This window comes from Harpia harpyja, chromosome 7 (genome assembly GCF_026419915.1).
Source record: "Harpia harpyja isolate bHarHar1 chromosome 7, bHarHar1 primary haplotype, whole genome shotgun sequence".
Classification (NCBI taxonomy): domain Eukaryota; kingdom Metazoa; phylum Chordata; class Aves; order Accipitriformes; family Accipitridae; genus Harpia; species Harpia harpyja.
Genome location: NC_068946.1, coordinates 39,378,353 through 39,398,481, shown reverse-complemented (window position 1 = coordinate 39,398,481; position 20,129 = coordinate 39,378,353). Strand labels below are relative to the sequence as shown.

Below are 20,129 nucleotides of genomic sequence, written 5' to 3'. Positions count from 1 at the left end.
CCTTTAGAGCCCCATCAAAGTCCACCTTGTTCTCCTCCCCAAAAGGTCCTTTGCTTGTACGAGCTACTGCCACATCCTGAGCTGAAGGGCCAGGACGGGCGGCTGCAGGGTGCAGCGGCAAGGGGCAGACCATGCCCTGCGCCTTCCCCCCGCCAGCCATCCCCGCATCCCCCCTTTGCCCTCCTCTAACCCAAACACAGACCCAGCAAGTTCAGCCTGGAGATGCTGGGACCCCAGATGCCTGCACGCTCCCCGCTGCCCGCTGCGTGCTCCCCAGGGCCGGGCAGCTGCCTGTGGCCACGGGGCAAATAATGCCCAAGATGTGGGAGTGGGGCCGGGAGTGGCGGTGGGGGGATTGCTGCTCCGCTTTCCGGAGGGGGAAGGGGCTCTCCCCCTTCAGTGCTCCCGTTTGAGCTGAGGCTTGGCACTGGCTCAAACCACTGCTTGCTGACACGAGATCAATCATCCCCTGAGCTGAGCTGCTCCGCGGCAGCACCGCGCGGCCAGTGCCCGTGCATGGGCTGGGGCCTCTCCCGCAGGAGTGGAGTCTGGCCCCTTCTGCCAGGCGGCCTGTGACACCCCTCTGCCTGCTTGCAGCGGCACCTGGCACGGCACGGCACGGCACGGCACAGCTTTACATGGTATGGCACAGCATGGTATGGCATGGAAAGGATGAGGAAGACTCTGCCTGCAAAGCAAGACCACATGCCACTGCAGAGCCAAGGGCCGTGCAGTGCCCCAGAGAGGGTGGCTGTGATGGCGCTTGTCTATCCCTCCATTCCCAAAGAAGCCACCACATGATGCTGGGCTGAAGTGGGGCTGGGACCAAGCAGGCAGCTGCCCATACCTGGCCCATGTGCCACCCACCCTCCGCAGTGGCAGTGCCAGAGCTGCGGCCAGGCACAGCTGCAGTCACACAGCTGTGAACCCCCCCACATCCCCAGCAGGACCATCCCAGCGGGGCTCCCGGGACAGTAGCCGCTGCTGTCACGGCACATCCCTATCCCCAGCAGATGCAAAGGCTGAAGCAATCACGGCCAGCCCGGCCCCAGCCTGGCTGCTGGGGGCTTACTCCTTGCCCACAGTCTGGGCACTATTTCGGGCAGGCTGCTGCCCCAGGGCACCCATGCCAAGTCTGGTTTTAAGCAGCGTGCATCTCCACTGACTCACTGCTTGTGCAAGCAGCCTGTGGCTCCCGGCAGCAGCCCAGAAAGCATGCCCTGGACGGGCCCCCCCTCACCTGATCGGGCTTCAGCAAATAAATAAATAACACCGCAGCACTGCCCGCCATGTGCCTCCACCGCAAACACCCCGGGGGGATGGTGTCCACGCAGCAGTTGGCCCCCACACAGCAATGAGCACCTGTGCTCTTCCCCAAGTGCCCCGCTGTGGGCACAAAGCACTGGCCCCTGGCCCCCGTCCCCTTCAGTCATCAGACATGGCACTCTGCCCCTTGCACCCGTCGGTGCTGGCATGCACGCTCCTGCTGTTGTGCGCACACTTACGCGCTGGCACATGTGCTCACGCTGAGCAGGAGCAACCCTCTGCTCCTTCTGCTTGCAGCAGCATGCAGCTCCTTGCATACACACGTGTGCAGGGCAGCGTGTGCCCCACTCCCCCCAGCATGACCGCAGCCCACCACGTTTCCAGCATGGGACCCAGACCCCAGAGCAGCAATGAGATGGGGTGACCAAGGCTTGTTCAGGAATGAAGCAAGGACCCCACAAATGGCCCCAATCCAGAACAGGACACAGGCACCCATGGGTCTCACTTAATGAGAACAGCACAGATGCTTGGCTGCACACAAAAGCTTGCTCTGCTCATCCAAACGTCCCCAAAAGCCAGCCCCGTGCTGCCACCTCTGCCCCGACCCAGCCTGCCCAGGGCCTTGCAACTTTTGCACCGCTCAGCCCTGCTGGCAACAGCCGCCGGCTCCTTCCCCAGCCCCGTGCCCAAGAAGCCCAGCTTGGCCGAGCGCCCGTGGCATCTTCTCCCCCAGAGCCATACACCCTGCGTGCGAGCAGCCCATGTCGCACCCACGCCGCTGGCCCCGCTCTGGCCCGGTCGCAGCTGCAAAGCCGCAGCTACCTTGCACTAATTAAAAACATCCCTCGTTGGAAGGAGCCAAAGGGCCGCTTCTTCCCCGCCGCACCGGGCTGGCGCGGGTTTGAGGGATGCCGTCCCCGCCCTGCAAAATGCACGGCCCACCGACGCCTTCGCCCTCGGCCAGACTGCGGCAGCTCCGCTCCCCGGGACTTATTTTTAGTGCCTGTTAAAAAGGAGAAGCAGGGCGCTGGAGGCAGGCAGCGTGCAGGCAGGTGCCCAGCTGGACCCCGGGACGGCGATGGCCGGTGGCTCCGTCGGGTGCCCTGGCCGCCCTCCACCTGCCCCGCTGGCCCGTGTCCCCTCGCGGGAGGGGGACGGGCGCCTGGCCCCCGTCCCAGCCCCGGTGGGGAACAATAAGAGGGACGCTGACCCCCGGGCGCCCTGACGTCAGCCGGCACCACCGCCAGCACCGCCGCCAGCCCTGGCCCCGGGGCTCCCGCTCGCCCTCGGCCGGGGCCACGCTGGAAGCCGCCTGTTTGTTTATCTTCCTCTCTGGCGTTGCTTGTTTTGATGGCACATCCTCCTCCTCCTCGCCGGGCCCCGGGGTCGAGCCGTGAACCCGCTGCGTCCTGTTTGCCGAGGTCCCGCGCTCAGCTTGCGGAGGTGCGGAGCAGCCGCCCCCGCGCGCGCCGGCCGTGGCAGATAAAAATACGCAGGGCAAAGCATCCTGGGGCACGGGGGCCATTTTTGCACTGATGGTATCGGTGACTTTGTCCCCAGCGTACCTGTCCCTGCGCTTCCCGGGGCGGGGGTCACGGCACCACATGGACCCCCTGACTCTGCACCCTGTCGGGGACCCTGACCACGGGCTCTGGCAGAAGCTGTGTCACGAAATGTCAACCATAGCCAGGCCAGGGCAAGCTCTCAAAACCCATGGGTGGACACCCCACGCTGTCCTGCGGGGTCATCTCTGCAAACCAAAGGGACAGCTGGGGACAAAATACCCCCAACCTGCTGGGTTCTAGGCTGCTGGGAAGGGTGCCGGGGCAGCCCCGAGGCACTGAGCCCTCTTCGGCCGCCTGCTCTTTCCCCTCACGGTGTGAACCCCTTGGGCTTGCCAATAAAAGCTGCCAGCTTTGCCTCGGCTCACGCGCGGCTGCCGCTCTACCTCCAGCTCTGCCCAAGCCCAGGCAGCTGCTCAGCAGTGAACCCTTGCCAAAAACTGCGTGTGTGAAAGCGTCGTTTCCTAAACGTATAAATATTCCCAGGGCTTTGCTGGAAAACTCCCCATGATTAGTTAAAATGTCCTGGACAGCTGAGTGCACACAAGCCCAGGGAAAGGGCATGTTTAAGATGAGAGGCAGTGCAGCTCTGTCCTGGGGGACTGGCAGGTCCTTTCCTCTCCACGGGGTATGCGGCAAATGTTTGGGAAGCGAGCAAAGCTGTGGAGTGATTTCCCGTAACCCGCCAGCCCTGTGCCACACCATCACAATCCCTTTCCAGCCAGGAGGTGCTTACCGCTACCAAACATCCACAACCTGAAGCTCCATTTCCCAGAGGGAGAGGCTGGAATGACCGTCAGACCTCTCCTCCTGACCTCCTGCCCACTGACGTTCAACCATGCACATCCCGAGACTGAGCCCAGCAACTTGGTTTTCTTCCAGGCGGGCTCCCAGCCCCCTTTTGGAGACATCAAGATATGGAGGATCAACCGCTGCCCTTGGGAGCGTGCCCCAATCACTAATCGTCCATGGGAGCAAACCCAAGTGCCTCCGTCCTAGTTCGAAATTGCCTGGCTCTGGCTCCCGGTGCCTGGCTCGTGCTCTGCTGCTCCCCACGAGATTAAAGAGAGCCCTTCGCTAACCAGCATTTTCTCCTTGTAAAGACCCTCACGCACTGTAATCAAGGCGCCTCTCAATTTTCTCCCTGATAAGCTAGACGGAGCTCTTCCCTTCCAAGTTTCTCAATGCCGGGTTCTTTCCCCAGCCCTCAATTCATTCCTGCAACTCCATGCTGATTGTCCGGCGTCTTTTTGAAAACCCAGACACAGGAGTCGGTCGCAGCGTTCCCGGCTCCCCGCGGCATGTCCCGAGGGACCCCAGCCCCTCATGCTTCTCCTTTTTGAAGCTGGAAAATGGAGTATTAAATTGCCCGGGGGCTCTGAAATACCTGCCCAGAGACAACGAGATCATCCAGCCCACCCTTCTGCTGCAGGAAGATGGGGGAGAGTGGGGTGAACAGCCAGTTTTGGTTGTGGAGAGCTGCAAAGCCATGTTTGGTGTTCCTCACTAACACAAGACCTAGGAGACATCAGGAGGAACGACGGGGTACCATTCAAACCAAAGGCAGCTGCTCACATCTCATGGCTCATTGCTGCAGGATGGTACATGGGCCAAAAGCATCATCAGCGGGTTATAAAGCAACGGGATGAATGCAGAGAGGACAGATCCCCCCAGGCAGACTGAATGCACAACTGCATCCCTCCACCAGCTTCTCCCCCCAGGCCAGTGCTCAGACCTGGCTGCCAGGGGATGCAGAGGGGAGCATCTCCCAAACCCTCCCATTCCCTGTCCGGTGTTCCAGCCCCAAGACACTGCTCCTGGATTGTTCTTGGGACACACAGCACCAACTGCCCTCCCATCTTTTAAGGCTCTGCCAGATGAGCTCCCCACCAGCTGCTTTTGCAAGTCTCTGTGCAGGGCTACCTCATTCCCCTCCTGCCCACCCTGCACCACCGAGCACCTTCCCCCGTGACCCACACCCTACCAGCTCTTGGAGGACTCTGAGTTTCAAGCCTGACGTTCATCTTTAGCAGATGTTGTTCAGCTGACCCTTGGACAAAGACATGCTTCATCGTCCCCCGATCCTGACACATCCGCCTGCATCCTTCCAGTGACAGCACTGAAACATTTACCGACTGCTTCTGCCATGTCTGCTCCAGTATCAATCACTTTACCACCTCCATCTACTAATAAGCTTAGCCTGTTGCTGGGAGCTTGGGGTTTTTCTCCTACTACACTAAATAAAACCGTTTCCTTCTGTCCTTCGCCATGATTTTTCCCTGATGTCTTTAGCTTCTGTTATCCATTTTCTACACTTCATAATTTCTAATTTATATTGATTGCTATCTACTCCCGCTCTCCCATTTGTTATAAACTGCTCTTTTATTTCTAATTGCTGCCTTCACTTTGCTACTGAACCAGAACGGGCTCTCGGCCAGCACTGCCCTCTTTCTTGATTGTGGAATTGTGGCTTTTTGTGGTTCTGAAATTCTTCTGAAAGAGCTCACCATTTTCATTCACATTTTTCTATCTAAATGTTTCCTCTGAGCTGATTTCACTCATAATTTTCCCCCTGCTTTGGGAAATTAGCCCTTTCAAAGCATGAAGGATATAAATTACTGTTTAGGAATGTCTTTTCTTTGCCCAGGGTGAATGTAATCTGGTCATAATCATCGGTCCCTAGGCAACCTCCAAGTTGCAGTCCAGCAGTGAATTCATCTCTATCCATCATAACCAGGGGGAAACGAAAGTTGCCTGCGCTGGATGCAATGCCTCTCATATAAGAGGGATCATCTCTAATTTTTAGAAACTCTGCAGATGGTTTATTGCTGGCTATGCAAGAGCATCAGCATGTGTGTCACAAAGCGATGTCCTCTCAAAGCCCATGTGATACCACAGACACACTGGCTGACTCCCTGGTCCCCAGCAGACACGGCTGCTCCCCACTCCTGTGCCTTCACAGTGAGCACAGGAACACTCAAGCTTCCTGAGTCTTTTTGCATCAATGAGCATCAGTCATTTCTGATCTTGCCATATTGGTTTGAATCATTTTAGTGCTTCTGTGATTATTTCCAGTAATGAAAAAGGATCAGAGGAAAGACTCTCTCCTTCCAGTCCCAGTTTCCTTGAAGCACATGTCTGATTTTGGAGCCAAGCACGCCAGGAGGAGAGTGGTGGGCACAGCACAGGCTGAAAGGCACTTGTCCCCACAATGTGCCACTGCAAAGCCACCCCTAAAAGCAGCAGATGAATGAAACGGAGCAGATGGGTTCTCCTCATTCACCTGCTCTCTGCCTGCCGTCAGCATCAGTGTTTCAGGTCCACAGTAAATGCGGGAGACAAGTGAGGAAGCCCCAGCGATGGCACACTCCCGTGGAGCAGCCAGCCCGGCTCGCACCCCTGGCAACTCCCTGGCAGTGGTGAGAGGGTGACAAAACACAGTGCCACATCCCCATCCGGCCATGCCAGGCCTGCCCCCAGCTCTGCTCGCCTTTAGATCAGGTGCAAGGACACAAGGAGGGCCTCAGGAGAGCCAGTGGGCATTACGACCTTCCAGGCAAGTCCAGCCATGCCCACCAGTGCCACCTCACACTGGGGCTGCTGGTGCCGGCTCCCCACCACCCCTTTGCTGAAGGCAGGAGGACCTGCACTGCTCCTTACCTCAGCCATGAAGTTCTGCTGAAACATTTCTTCCTGGAAAGGCTCTGTCCGCAGGCGGTCTGCAAGAGAGAGCAGGGATGAGCCCACGCAGGTCTGGCCAGCCCTCCCGCCCCGGCTTCCCCTTCCCCTGCCTGTGGGGCAAGGGGGCTGCAGGGGAACAGGATGCTCCAGCAGCTCATCCCAAAGTCAGAGGGAGAGGTCAACGGGCCCCTTTGGCTAGGGACGTATCACCCAGTTAGCAGAAGGTGCAAGGACCCCGGGGAAGTGGGAGAATAAGGTTGAGCCTGTTGATGCACACAGCAGCCAGGTAGCAGAGCCCAGAGCACATCCACACTTGTCCCAGCACCCTCACGCACAGAGGAGCAGGGGACAGTGGCAGGACATGCTCAGCGCCATTCCCAGATCTTACAGCTTGAAAGAGCTGCCTGGGTCTGAGCACTGCGGGACAGGGACAAACCCCTGTTATAGCTCATTCTGCCCTGCGCCTTGTTCAAAACACTAATTATTCTCCATCATTGCTAAGATGTTGCCTGGCCAGATTTGCTCAGCAGCACTGGGGCAAAGCTTCCTCCCAGCTTCCTGCCCTGAACAGGCAAGGGACAAGTGAGGCCGCCTGCCCACCAGCATCAGTCCCTGGACCCAAACTGGGTTGTCCTGGCTGCTCCAAGCCCTGCAGAGCTGGCACGCAGCAGAAGAGAGGGGAACACGGCCAGTTGACACAGCTCTAGTGCATCTGCTGGGCAGATCCAGGCTCCTGTGGTGGGGCATCTGCCATGGGACAGGGTCTGGACCACATCACCTTCCTGGCCATGATACACAAGTCAGGGCTGACCCCCATCAGACCACACATCCCAGGGGGGCAAGGTTCCTGCAGAAGGGCAGGTATCACCTCTGGCAGCAGGACAGAGCACGGCACTAGCAAAGGACAACTCGAAAAACAGTGCTCAGTCAAACTCCATGGGCGGAGGACAACCCTCCCCCCAAGGCGGCTCCCCCAGGCAGGTCCTGATCCACATTCTAAAAGAGGGGGCTTCTGCCTGCCTGTCCTTCCCGATGGTGACGCGGGCTGGGCGCTGGAGGGGGGCCCACATGCACGGCTGTGCATCCTGCGGCAGGGAAAGCTGGGAGCCCCTGGTTGCTCTCCAAGCGCTCGGCAAGCTACCGCACTTGGGAAGGGAGCCTGACACTGCTCCAGGGCCGGCCCTTGCTGGCATCCCCACCAGCTGGGGAGCGGCCAGGTGCTCTCGGCAAAGCGGAGAGCCCCTTGGCGACTCCCCAACTCCTCCAGCTACCGGTCAATGGCCATTCCTCCCCCAGCTCTCCCCAGGGGCTGCTCCCCAGCCTTCTGGCTACCGTCTTGCTGCCGGTGCAGCTGTACATGAAACACAAGCCTGGCTGCATAATAGCCGGAGGGAGCAGAGCACACCAGCCCTGTGCTAGGGAGGAAATTCGCTCCCTGCTCGCTCCTCTCTCTTGGCCCCTGGCATCCCTCATCACCTCTGCTGAGAGTGGCCCCATTCTCCCTGTAGTCTTCGATCTCAGCATCCTTCTGGAGCAGCAGGGAGGTCAGCTCTTGCACCTGGTACTGCAGTGCCAGGCTCATCCGAATCAGGGGCCTCACGAGGTGACGGGACACCTAGGATGGAGGAGGGACATTCTAGGGAAGGTCCAGGGAGGTGCACAGCTGTCTATAGAGCAGTCAAAGCAGGGCAGCCAGCAAGGCCCTAGCAAGAGCTGCACCCCAGGTCACACAAGGCTCCCCAAGATACCCCACATCTCACTCAAATCCAGTGGGAAGTGGTCAAAACACATGAGCTGGGAGAACGGAGGCCAGATGCTGCAGGACACATCCCTCCATCCCAGCTCCATCCTTTCACTGCTGGGGGCTGCAGCAGGGGAGAGCTTGGGTGGGAGAGCCCAATGGGGACAGGATGCAGGGGTAGGCAACATTCCACCCACCATTTGGGGTGCAGCAGGAGTCAGAGAGCCCTCCATGTGCCACCCGGACCCTTCCCACAGCTCTGCGCACCCCCTGGCATATTCCTACGCAGGCAACAGGCACGGCTGGGTGAAAAACCAGGACCCAAGGTGTCAAACTGCGGCTTAGGGAACAGGAAAGACCTTCCCAGGGAGGCAAGATCAAAAGCAGAAGGGATCCCAACATGCAGGCCTCACAGGCTGCAGCTTCGCAGTGCATTGCAGCCCACTGTGCCCACCCTTAGTTTATGGCCGCACAAGCCCCATGCAGAGCCCTGGGCATGTCCCCTGCCCCAGAGCCAGGCTGAGTCACCCTGGCCCATCAGGCACACAAAGCAGCCTCCTGCCCATCACCTCCCACAGGCCCTGGGAGGGCGTTTGGGACCCCCCCTGCCCCAACACGCCCCTTGTCTTTGTGGCTAGGCTGATCCCACAGGTGAGACAGCAGCAAACCCAGCATCACTTGCGAAGCCTTCTCGCTCCTGCGGTGAGCCCAAAGTGGGCTCCAGGCTCTGCTCACCCCCAGGCACGAGCCACAGAGGTGACGGCCATCAGCCACCCAAGCGCGCAGAGGGCACCGTCCACTGCAGAGCTGGGATGGGGCAAGCAGCGGTTTGCTGGGTGAGCTCCATGCCTGCCTCGAGCCCCTGGCCAGCTGCTGAGTCGAGCTTAGTAGGGCAGAGCTGGTCCCCATTCCTGCACCCACATCAGCCACGCTCCGAAGTCCTGGGTGCCTTGCAGACATCCAGCACGTTTCCAAGCAAAAGTAGAGGAGCAGCTACCAGGTGGGAGCTCCGGCTTTGCACCTTCTCAGCTCAGCCTCCACGCTTCTTGCCCAGGGAGGGCCAGCAAGTCCCAAGCCAAGCCGGGACCCCGAGTTTATTTGCTCCCCAGTTGAACCTTGAAAGCGAGGACAGACACCCCCACTGCAGCCGGGGAGCCCAGCTCTCCTCCCCGTGATGCCCAAGCACAGCCGTTCGAGGCGGGGGAGAAGAGACGTGCCCCGCAGCGGGACCCGGCGGGAGGGGGGTGTCGGGGATTTGGGGCGATGCCTCCCGCGGCCGCCCGCCGGCAGCGGAGCCGCAGGGCCGGCCCCGGGGCCGGGGCTGCCGCCGGAGGCTCCCGCCGCGGCGGTTAGCGGGTGCCGGGCGCCCTCTTGTGCGCGCAGGGCCGCAGGGCCCCGGGGTGCCGGGGGCGGTGGGGGCCGGCCCGGGCAGCCCCGGCCCCGCAGAGCCCGTCCCGCCTGCCGGGGGTCGGGCAGAGGTGCTGCCCCCGGGTGCTCGGCTGGCGACACCGGGCTCCAGGGGCTGCTTCCCGAAACCCAGAATGTTAGGCAGCCCCGCGGTAAGAGCAACCCCTTAAAAGCCGGGGAGACCCCCGCTTTAGTTCCCTTCGGCGCGACAGACCACCTGCGGGTCCCTTGGGGGTAACCCGCCGCTCTGTGCCGCACTTCATGGCATGCACCAAAGGAGAACGTCATCGCTCTGCCATGCGGGGCGCTGGCAGGGCATTGTCCCAAACTGGACGTCTCCTTGCTGCCCTGGTAGCAGCATGTGCTGGGCTGACCCTGCCTCGCTGCAAGGCACCAACCAAGGTGCCAAAGTCTCAATGGGAAGAAACAGGGACAGTGAACCTCGGGAGGGGCAGCAGGCAGAGCCAGGCACCCTACAGCCACCAGCACGGCCCGAGACCACCCAAAAACCTCCAAGCATGAGGAGACAATCCTTAATTTTGGCTGTCTCCCTCCCCAAACTCTCCGCAGCTTCGCTCACCATCTCCACGGGAGCGGGGCAGCAGTGGAATTTCCAGTAGAAGGGCAGTCCTGACAGCGTGCTCTTCACATGCAGGCTGAGGCCACCAGCAGTGCGGTGGCAGGAGAAGGAGGTGGTGGTGTCCAACTGTCCTGCCAGCAAGGGGGACATCAAGTCACACAAGTGGTGCAGGAAGGAGGACACGTGGACCGTCAGCCGCTTGTTCAGCTCCTGGGGAAAGGCAAGGTTATGGGTACAGCAACACCCCGGGGAGCTTGGCACTGAGAAAAAAGCAGCAGAAATGCCAGCACAGAAGGAATCAAACCACTTCTGTGTGTCCCAGCACTGCAAAAAGCCATCCCTGGGCCTCGGCTTCCAGCCCCGTGACAAGACATTCCCCACCAGTTCTCCCAGACCAGCTGAGCTGGGAAGGCTTCCCTGCCCCGCCAGCCCAGGAGGGTCCAGGTGGTGGGCAGGGTGCAACGGTCTCCACTAGCGCATCTGCCCCACATGCCACCACGGGTGTCTCAGGCTGGCTGAGAGCTGTCACAGCTCAGCTAACCTGCCAGAGCTGGGGGATGGCTGCCACCACATGCCCACCCCTCCTGCCACCAGATGCTCAGCACAGCTACTCCGTGACAGAGGGTCCTGGCAGGCAGGGGTGGCACGTGGGGGCCTGGGCACACGGGCTAAGGTGAGAGGATGAGGCATGGCCCCATATGTTTTGGGGGACGTGCTGACAGGACACCCCATGGAAGCCTGTGCCTGGCTATGAATGTGAACAGGATTCTCTCCATCACTGGTGGGAAGGCAGCCGTGTTTCAAGCTCCTCCTTAGTACACTGGTCCTAGAGAAACCAGCTGCCCATCCAGCCCACAAGTGAAACAAGTGTGCCAGCCTCAGCATGCAGCCCCAGTGGACACGTGGCTACTCTGGGCATGCTAAATAGCCTGGCCCACTCTCCTGGGAGGAGGGTGCTCAGCCAACTGGGGTGACAGTGCTTGGGCAGAGTCACCCGGGGACTTCCCAAGCCGGGTATTTGCACCTAAACCCTGTCGGATCCAATGGCCATTGTGTCACCAAGCAGTTTATGCTGGGACATGAGCTGCTGCGAGGAGAAAAGGAGGTCTCTGGACTTTCCAGACACTCACCTTGGACCTTTGTCCCACAGCCTCGGCGTCTGCACTCTCGTACCAGACGCTGCTGAGGTCGGAGACCAGCAGGATGTAGCCAGTATCCCTGAAGCACACTTTGGCAAGAAAAGCGGATTCGCCAAAGCAAACAGAAGCCCAGGGCTTTGTCAGAAGGCTGCTCTCCAGCTCCTCGGAGCCCTCCATCTGCAAGAGAGCAATCAGGTCTCTGCCTCACCCCCCACCCAGGAAGACCCCTGTCCCTGGGGTGGCCTCACAGGGACCCTCGGTCCCTGCCGGCCCCTCCACGATGCCAGCCCCACCTCGTGGCCTGGAGGTGAGGATGCTCAGCTAGCTCTGGTCACACACATCCTTGCACATACATGCAGCTCTGCTGGGGTGGGCATTTTGGGGAGCACTGTGCAGGGCAGTTCCTATCCCAGCTCACAATAAGCACCCCAAATGCACCAGCAGATGCACAGCAACGTAACTGCTGCCTCTCCGGCATTATCCAGTGCTTGCTGCCATTAATACAGCGAGATCTCTACATGCAAATTAACATTTAAGCTGTCCAGCTTGCACCAGGACGGGCAGCAGGACACTGCAGCCCTCCTCCTGCTCGGAGATCCCATCCCTGTGCTCCACGCTAACCACGCGCCGTCCCCTGCCTGCGCTGACGCGGGCAGCAGCCCACGCCGCCCGCCAGCACTGCTGCTTCCCGCTCCTCCCTGCGACAGGCTCTGCGCCAGCCAAAACACTCAGGAACCCGGTGTCCCCGGGGTGCCTGCAGGACTGGGGCTCTGCGAAGCTGCGGAGTTACCCGAGGGTCAGAGGAGCCGGCAGGCCAAAAGCTGTCGGGGCGAGGGGCTTTGCAGAGGTGAGCGACGCCGGGCCGGAGGCGAGGGCCAGACTACGGCTCCCAGCATGCTGCTCTCTTCCGCGGCATGCGAGAAGCCGGGGCACGCTGGGATGTGTAGCACCATGCGCCACAGGTCATCGGCACGGGGGAAACGGCCGTGGGCATCGCTTCCTCAGGGCCCGGGGAGTGACTGCTCCTGCTCCCTCGCCTGCTGACAAGGTGGGGGACCCAAGCTGGCACATCCCTCTCGAGCTTCCCTGATCGGCACGGGAGGTGCCACGGCCAAGACACTGTGCAAAGCAATGTGGATTGGAATGCTTTAATGCTTTGTTTTGCACTTGCTCCTGTTGTGAAGTGTCCTGGCACTAGTGCCCAGTGCGGGACAGCCCTCGGGCTGCAGGCACGGTACAGCCTGGAGAAGCAGCAGCAGCCGGGGCTCTTCCTGTTCCTTAGCCCCGGGTTTATTCCTCAGCCCCAGCAGCCGCAGCGTGCCTGTGCAGGCACAGCACAGGGCATGCACCTGCACTGCTGCTCTTCCGGGCTTGTGCTGGGACTGAGCTGCTGCACCCCAGCCAGCCCTGCATAGCTGGGGCTGCAGGTGCCTGTGTCCCCCATGCCCGGGGACTGGGTTCACAAGACACCACAGAGCGGGTCTGTGCCAGCCTGGCAGGGGCCATGGACACCATGCACCCCCCCCAGCCCTCCAGCCTCCCCCACACTGAGCACAGCTCCGTCCTTGCCCTGATGACTGACCCCCCCCACCCAGCACCCACTCGCTGATGGCGATCCCCCACTTGCACCCCATGCATTGAGGCCATCCACGCTGCAACCCCCCACTCACTCCCTCTCCCCACTGTGCGGGCTGAGGCCGCCCTCGAGGGGGGGTTGCCAGGGGAGGGTGATCATGCCAGAGGGTTTGCATCCCAAGGGGGTGCCAGGGGAGGTGGGAACAGGCAGGGGCTTTGGGGTGCAGGACCCCGGCAGGGTGCGGAACAGATTGGGTTGCATGGCTAGGTTAGAGTGCAGGAGGGTTTGGGGTGCAGGACCCAGTTGGGCTTTGGGCACAGCTCGAGTGCAGGGACGGGTTGGGGTGCAAGACCCAGGTGGGGGGCTGGCTGGGTGAGGCCAGGCTGTGCATTGCACCCTGTGCCCACTGGGTGCACAGGACCCAGCTGTGGGCATCACAGGCAGCTAAGGAAAGGGGGCTCACCCCTGAGGACCTGCACACACAGTGGCACCACATGCCTCTCAGCCTGCAGCCATCTTTGGGTGTTCCTGGGCGTTGGGAGGCTCCTTGAAACCAGGTGAAGGGAGCAGCCACAACCTGGAGCTGTGGTCCAGCTCGAGCATGCCACTTCCATAGACCAGCTCCATCGTCCTCCCAGCCCAAGTCCATCCTTCCTTCCAGCTTGTACCCAGGGCCAGCATCACGCAAGGGCTGCAAAGCCCCAGCCTTTCCTACCCCACTGCTAGGCTTTCGCAGGCCAGTTCAGACTGGTGGAGGCAGCATGGGGAGCTGATCTGCTGTAAACGGACTCTGGTCTGCTGTAAACACTGGAGCAGCGAGCAGGGTTGGTGCAGACTCCACTGCAGTTGGCGTAACCAGCCAGCAGCAGGAAACAACCCAGGCACTGAGCTTAATTGTGGGGGTCAAAGGCGATGTTTTCTTCCACAGAGAAAACCGCTGCTGGCTGGTTTAGCAACAAGAACAATACTGGGGGGGGGGGGGCAGTTAAGTGGTGAGTGCTGCTGGGACCAACCCACTGCAGGTGAAAGGGGGTTCACTGTTTTGGGGAACTGAGCTGAGCTGCACCCCCAGCCTGGGGTGTGCCAGAGCCAGGGTGTTAGTATACACCTGGTGCCATGGGCATCAAGGGGCCATGGCCACAGCTGGGACTCGGCAGGGAGGAGGTGAAGAGCCAGCCCTTCCTGAGTACGGTGCCAGCGGGTGAGCAGAGCCTGGGGTGACAGCGCTTTGGGGCTGGCTAAAGCACTGAGCCCTTCCCCAGCCATGTCCACAGGGTGATGGTGGGCTTTAGGGGCACCCACATCCCCAGCTGCAGTGACACCAGGTGGACATGCCCTCTGTGGTCACAGTCTTCAGGGAACCAGGGGAGGGTGGGCTGGCATCTCCCAGGCAAATCCTGGCTGGAAAGGAAACCCCTGGAAAGGGCAAAGTTGGTTGAAGGTTTTTATAGCTCTCTCCCAAGCAGGGAAATGAGGTTCATGCTGGGAGTGTGGAAGCGCAGGTCCCTCCAGTCCACCTGGGCTTCAGAAACAAGGAGCAAAGTGGCTCACAAGCTGCCTTGGGGGCACAGCTCCAGTCCCCCATGAGGTGTCCCCGCACCGTGGGGTCAGGCCACAGTGTGCCATGTGGGCATCTCCGTCTCGCTCGGCCTCCTGGACAGCTGCGGCTCCCCGGAGCCGGGTTTGGGGAGCAGGTGCGTGCCTTCCCCTGGGGGAGCGGTCCCCTCCTCAGTGGCACGGCTGCCCTCCTCCTCTTCCTCCTCCTTCTCTTCCTCACTCCCCGGGCAGAGGAAGCAGCAGGGGAAGGCTTTGCAGGAGGATGGCAGCAGCCCCCTCAGCCCGGCAGGGAGCCCATATGCCTGGCTGGCTTCACCCCTCGCTCCATAGGGCTGGTGATCGCCTGCCCCAGCTTTCTGTGGTGCCAGCTCCGAGAGCAGCCCTCGCTCCTCCAGGGTTCCTGCAAGCAGGGTGGTGCGCAGTGAGATGGGAGCCCTTTCCTCTGGCTGCACCCTCCCGGTCCACACCAGCCCCGCGGCTGCCTGGAGGCAGAGCCAGTGGTTTGGGGACAGTCCCATAGCCAGATCCAGCCCTCAGAGCAGGAGCTCACACAGAGAACCTAGAGCAGCCCCTCACCTGAGACTGTGTTCTCCAGGAAAAATGACAAGAAGCCAGTTAAGAAGACAGGCACCATGAGCAGGGAAAGGAAGAGGAGGTCCAGGGGCACCCAGCCTGCAGGGACAGGGCCAGAATCACCCAGGATGTCCCAGCCCAGCAGTGGGGAAGGGGCAGGAGCTGCCACGGCAGATCCAGGAGTTGGAGAGTGAGCTGCCTGCTGTCGTGAGCCAACCCAGACTTCCAGGACATCGGAGACATGTGGTCATCATGCCATGGGGCCCAAGGCTTTGCCTTGCCTGGGGAATGTCCCCGCTACCTGTGGCCAGGTGAGCCGGACCCGCGCCGAACCACCGCGGCACCAGCAGCGCCACGAACATGGTGAAGCCGACGATGAAGATGTTCCTCCCCGAGTCGATGTCCGCGTACTGGAAGTAGGAGATCCCCGTGCCCACAGCCACAGCATAGGTGACACAGAGCACCCCTCCTGTGAGGAGCAGGAGTCAGGCAGCGCCAGGTAGGCTGCAGGCACCGCAGTGCAGGGGAAGGGCAGGCTACCCACCATGAACCGCCAGCGGGATGCGGGTGAGGAACCCTGCCAGCCTCGGGGACATGCCCAGCACCACGCACACCAGTGCGCTTACTTGCACCGAGAGGCGAGAGCCAACCTGGCAGAAAGAAGGATGGGAAAGTGAGGATGGGGAGCATCACACCCCACTCTGTCCCCCGCCATCCTGCCATACAGACCTGCCTTTCCCAGTGCTGGCTCAGTGACAGCCTGGGTGCTACAGGTCCCCCACACCTCCTGCTCCATTGTCTCTCCACCCCTTGCCGACCTTCCTCCCCCCACCCCGGGCATACCTGCGTGAGGCCGGTGGTGCAGGTGTTGGCGATGCTGGCGGCCGTACCCCCCGGGGTGCCCAGCAGCCCTGCCAGGAGGCTGCCCAGCCCTTCTGTGCAGAGCCCCCGGTTGCAGGCTTCGGGGGGCAGCCGGGGGGCTCGCAGCAGCCTGCCGCACAGCACATAGCAGCCCACCGAGTTCATGCTGCAGCCAATGGCCATGGCGATGCCCACTGCCAGCGCCTGGGGGGTGAGCAGCGGCCACCCCCACTCGCCTGCAGTGGAGGGAGAAGGGACAAGTGGTAGAGGCCCTGGCCAAAGGCAGATGGCTGCACCCAGCCCTGCCGCACCCCACCTGCGTAGGGTATGTGGACCCAAGGGGCATGGAAGGTGCTGTTGGCCCAGGACAGCTGTGCCATGGCCAGGTCCAGTGATTCCCAGGGGACGTGGAGGTGGCTGAGGATGGCACAGACGATGCAGACACCAGCAAACGGGAGCAGTACCTGCAAGGCAGCAAGGGGACCCTCAGCAGGGGACCCTTCTCTCCTACCTGCCCTGGCCAGCACCTCGTCTGCTGTGCCCCAGACAGCAGGTCCTTGTCCTGTCACCTCTCCCAAGGAGCCATGCCACATCTCCTTTTACCACTGCGGGGAACGTCTCAGGCTCTGCTGCTCCAACACCCTCGAGCACAGGTCCCCTGTGCTCCCTCTGGAGCACCCATGCCCTGGGAGCTGCACCAGGACTTCTCAACCCTGCCTCTGCTCCCAGCACCCAGCTCTGCTCCAGGGCCACCAGGTCTCACCTAACCCCACACCGAAGAGTCAGGCTCGGAGAGAAGCCTGAGCACAGCAGAGGGAGCAGGGGCAGACAAGCCACAGTACCGAGAATGTGCGCAGGGTGGGGACAGATGGCTCGATGGAGCTGCCCCAAGCCTGGGGCCAGGCGCAGAAGGGCAGGCGGCAGGACCCCAGGTGCTGGGAGAAGGTGACAGCAAGGAGCATGAGCCTAGGAGAGGGAGCACAGGTCACCATGCAGCATCATGGCGATGGGGCCCCAAACATGTGCCATGCACTGCGGGGATGCCCCATTCCTGTCCCCATGGTGAAGGGAAACCCTGGGGGCTGCACACCAGTGTGGCCCCCAGGCTCACATACAGCAGCGCTACCCCCCAGTTAGTGGAGCAGAAGAAAGCGGCCTCCTTGTATGCGGACAGCCCGATGATGGAGAGGCTGGGGGCCAGGACCATGGGCCCACAGTGCCGGGCTGCCCACCCGCACACGCCAGACACTCCCAGTGCCAGCTGAACCAGTCCAGAGACCAGCACAGCTCCAGAGACCTAGAGGAGAAAAGGACGGGGCCCATGGGGCAGGATACATGGAGAGCAGCCCAACACCTTCCCTTGGCCACACTCCCACCGCGCCAGTAGCATCACTTGTTTCCCGTGCTCTGCTCACCCCAAGCCCAGGGGAATATATGTACCCACATGCACCACGATCTCCATTGTCTTTGCACATCCCCTTGTGTCACCCTGATTCATGGCAATCCCCAGGAGGGCTGGAAAAGGGACTGGGGGTGCAGGGATGCAGGTGACAACTGGGGCGCTGGTGGAGCAGGAGGATGGGGACCCAAGCCCAGCGCAGAAGCACCCACCTCTCGCAGCGAGGCAGCCCAGCTCCCTACAATGGTGCAGTGCGGTGCAGGGCACACACTGGCAACAGCTGTGCCTGGAAGGGAATTTCAAAGGGATGTGATGCACATGGACACTGGGCTCCTGAAGCCGGGTCCAAGAGCATGCAGGGCAGAGGCTGCTGGCTGGAGAAGGGCCAGGATGCCAGCATAAGCCCCGACCCTGGGGAGGCAACCAGTAGGGTGCTGTGCACCATCACCAGAGGGGCCAGCAGGCAGGAGCCCTTGCTACCCCTCATCCCCACTCAGTGCACCGGGCACCTTGTCACTTGCCATTCCCCTGGCCCGGGCATGGCCCGGGCCCCATGGGACACAGGCTCCAGGGCTGTACTCACCGTTCCTGTCCGTGCTGGCAGTGAGGGACAGGTGGGAGCTCAGCACCATGGCAGGGACCAGGTACTCAAAGGATGGAATTTGAACTAGTGGCAGCCTGGGGAAGGGGACAGCAAGGGCACATTAGGGAGGAAAGAGGGGACAGGGCTGCTCCCAAAGCCCTGGCTGCCAGAGGAGCAAGGGATGAGAAGGGAAAGAGATGAGAGCCCCAAAGCTGGAGGAGGTCACCCCATATCCCAAACGTGCCCTAGCAGATCCCAAGCGGCAGCCCATGGGATGTGTGCAGAGGTCAGGGGCTTTGCCAAAGCACACACCCAGCCCCTGCGTGGGGCGCGGGCAGCACAGGCACCAGATGGTCTGGAGGAGCTGCATATGATGCTGGAGCAAGGCAGTGAGGAGCTAGACGGAAAGCACAGCAGTTTTGCTAGAGGGATGTGTGAGAGAGGAGGATGCAGTGATGGCAGGAAGAGGACAGCAGTGCAGAGATGCCGGGCAAGGGGTTGACCTCATGCTCCTTCCCACCTCCAGCAAATCCTGTCTTCCCACAGCCTAGGAGGGGCCAGAAACATGCCCTGCCATGGCATCACCCTCCTCCTGGTAACAGCTGCATCCCCTTCATCCCCTTTGCTCACCGGCTCCCCAGGGTGGTCTGCAGCACCGTGGAGATGCCACAGGCAAAGAGGCTGCGTGCCAGTAGCTCACTGGTGGCCTGGGCATGGGATGGCTCCTCGGGCAGGGTGGGCAGCAGGAGGAGGTGGAAGATGCAGAGCAAGGAGGCCTGCACGGCCAGGTGCTGTGCAGGGAAGAGAGGGGTTGGTCACGACTCTGCAGCCCCCAGAGCTGCAGCTCCCTGTGCCCAGCCCCCCTGAGTGGATGCACGCTCACTGACACGCCCCAGGCAGCGCCCACCACTGCCCACTCCCTTCCCAGCACACCCTGGCCAGAGCCCCACGCACCCTTTGCCTGGCAGGATGCAGCCCCTGCCCTGCCACCTGCGAGGATCCCAGTCCTCTCCCCATCTCTCTGGCTGCTCACCCTCGTCCCCCCTTACTTGAAGGGCTAAGCAACAGCTCAGCATCCAGGAGCACATCTTCTGTGGGGAGCAGGATGAGAGCACAGGGCTCCTGGCACCAGGCGCTCCACAGTGGCCCCCATTCATGCTGCTGCCTCCCCGCAGCGCTCCCAGTTTGCGGTGCAGAGGGGGTGGGCAGGCTCCCACCCCCCCACCCCCGAGGGCTCCTCACAGCCCACACACAGCTGAACTTCCACCTTCTGCAGGAGCTGCCCCAGGGTTAGCCATTAACTTGAGTTGGTGAGTAACCTGCCCTTGTGGCCAGGAATGCAAGTGTCACCCTGGGTTGTCACCACGAGGGCCAGGTGACAGCCACCCACGGCCAGGACACTGGACACTGTTACAGTGCCAACTGCCCACAGCCTGGATCCCATCCCTGCCTCTTGTGGTACACAGCACAGACACCCCTTCCTTCATGTGCTCAGAGCATCCCCACCAGCAGCATCCTCTGGCTCCCGTGTGCCCTGCCCATGCTTTTTCCTCTCCAGCATGGCATCCCCCTGCACTCCTGGTCCAGCTCTTCCTCACCACCAGGCCCCAAGGAACCCGTTAAAAGCTGTGCAAACCCCCACAGGTCCTGCCATTCCCCACTGAGGGCACTGTGCCCACACCATGAGGGTCTCTGATGGGTGTCTACTACATCCCCCATGCTCCTAGGAGGAGGGCACTGAATCCTGCCACAAGAGAAGGATGCCAGGGACAAGAGCTGCCCCACTTGGCTAGGAAGACTCCCAAGGGAGCACAGGCAGGGGATGCTCATGTTTTTGTCACCGGGCAGAGGTGGCTGTGCCAGCAACCACAACAGCGACCCTGCCAAGCCCTTGCCGCTCAGGGCTCACTCATTAACTGGACAGACTTTGGAGAGCAAAGAATGGTGGAAACCATGCATTCCCCACATTCCCAAGGATGAGGAACCTCCTCTCTCCCACTGCCCCTGCCTCCCCCAGGCACCAGAACCGATGTCCCTCCTGTCACCAGAGAGCCTGGTCCCTCTTGAGCCCTGCAGGACAGACCTCACAGTGCTCCTGGGCTCACTTGCAGCACCTAGGATCTGCCCTGCGCAGTGGCTCAGAGAACAAGCACAGATGCATCGATGGAGCACCGCACTGGGGCAGGCATGCTGCCAGCACAGAG

At 61.4% G+C, this 20,129-nt stretch overlaps 2 protein-coding genes across 3 annotated transcripts in view; both read right to left on the bottom strand.

The window, feature by feature from the left end:
- Positions 1-12,358, bottom strand: part of NHEJ1 (non-homologous end joining factor 1) — a 45,094-nt gene extending 32,736 nt beyond the window's left edge. Inside the window, exons 1-5 of the mRNA XM_052793232.1 lie at positions 12,167-12,358; positions 11,368-11,553; positions 10,238-10,447; positions 7,986-8,124; positions 6,489-6,547 (exon numbers count right to left, since the gene is read on the bottom strand). Coding sequence (XP_052649192.1) covers positions 6,489-6,547; positions 7,986-8,124; positions 10,238-10,447; positions 11,368-11,553 — 594 coding nt within the window. The 5' untranslated portion in view covers positions 12,167-12,358. The remainder of the gene's footprint in view (positions 1-6,488; positions 6,548-7,985; positions 8,125-10,237; positions 10,448-11,367; positions 11,554-12,166) is intronic.
- Positions 12,359-14,383: 2,025 nt separating this feature from the next.
- SLC23A3 (solute carrier family 23 member 3) lies at positions 14,384-20,115 on the bottom strand. 2 transcript variants are annotated; one of them, XM_052791686.1, is made up of 12 exons: positions 20,009-20,115; positions 18,556-18,716; positions 17,926-18,020; positions 17,555-17,628; positions 17,059-17,240; positions 16,786-16,909; positions 16,260-16,407; positions 15,926-16,179; positions 15,627-15,732; positions 15,384-15,551; positions 15,086-15,181; positions 14,384-14,909 (listed from the first exon to the last, which is right to left on the bottom strand). In XM_052791686.1, exons 3-12 carry the CDS (start codon positions 17,972-17,974, stop codon positions 14,560-14,562), a joined length of 1,551 nt encoding a protein of 516 aa, XP_052647646.1. In that variant the 5' UTR covers positions 17,975-18,020; positions 18,556-18,716; positions 20,009-20,115; the 3' UTR covers positions 14,384-14,559. The 2 variants fall into 2 exon arrangements, with proteins under 2 accessions (XP_052647646.1, XP_052647647.1); XM_052791687.1 differs by lacking the exon at positions 20,009-20,115 and adding an exon at positions 18,975-19,094.
- Positions 20,116-20,129: the final 14 nt, after the last annotated feature.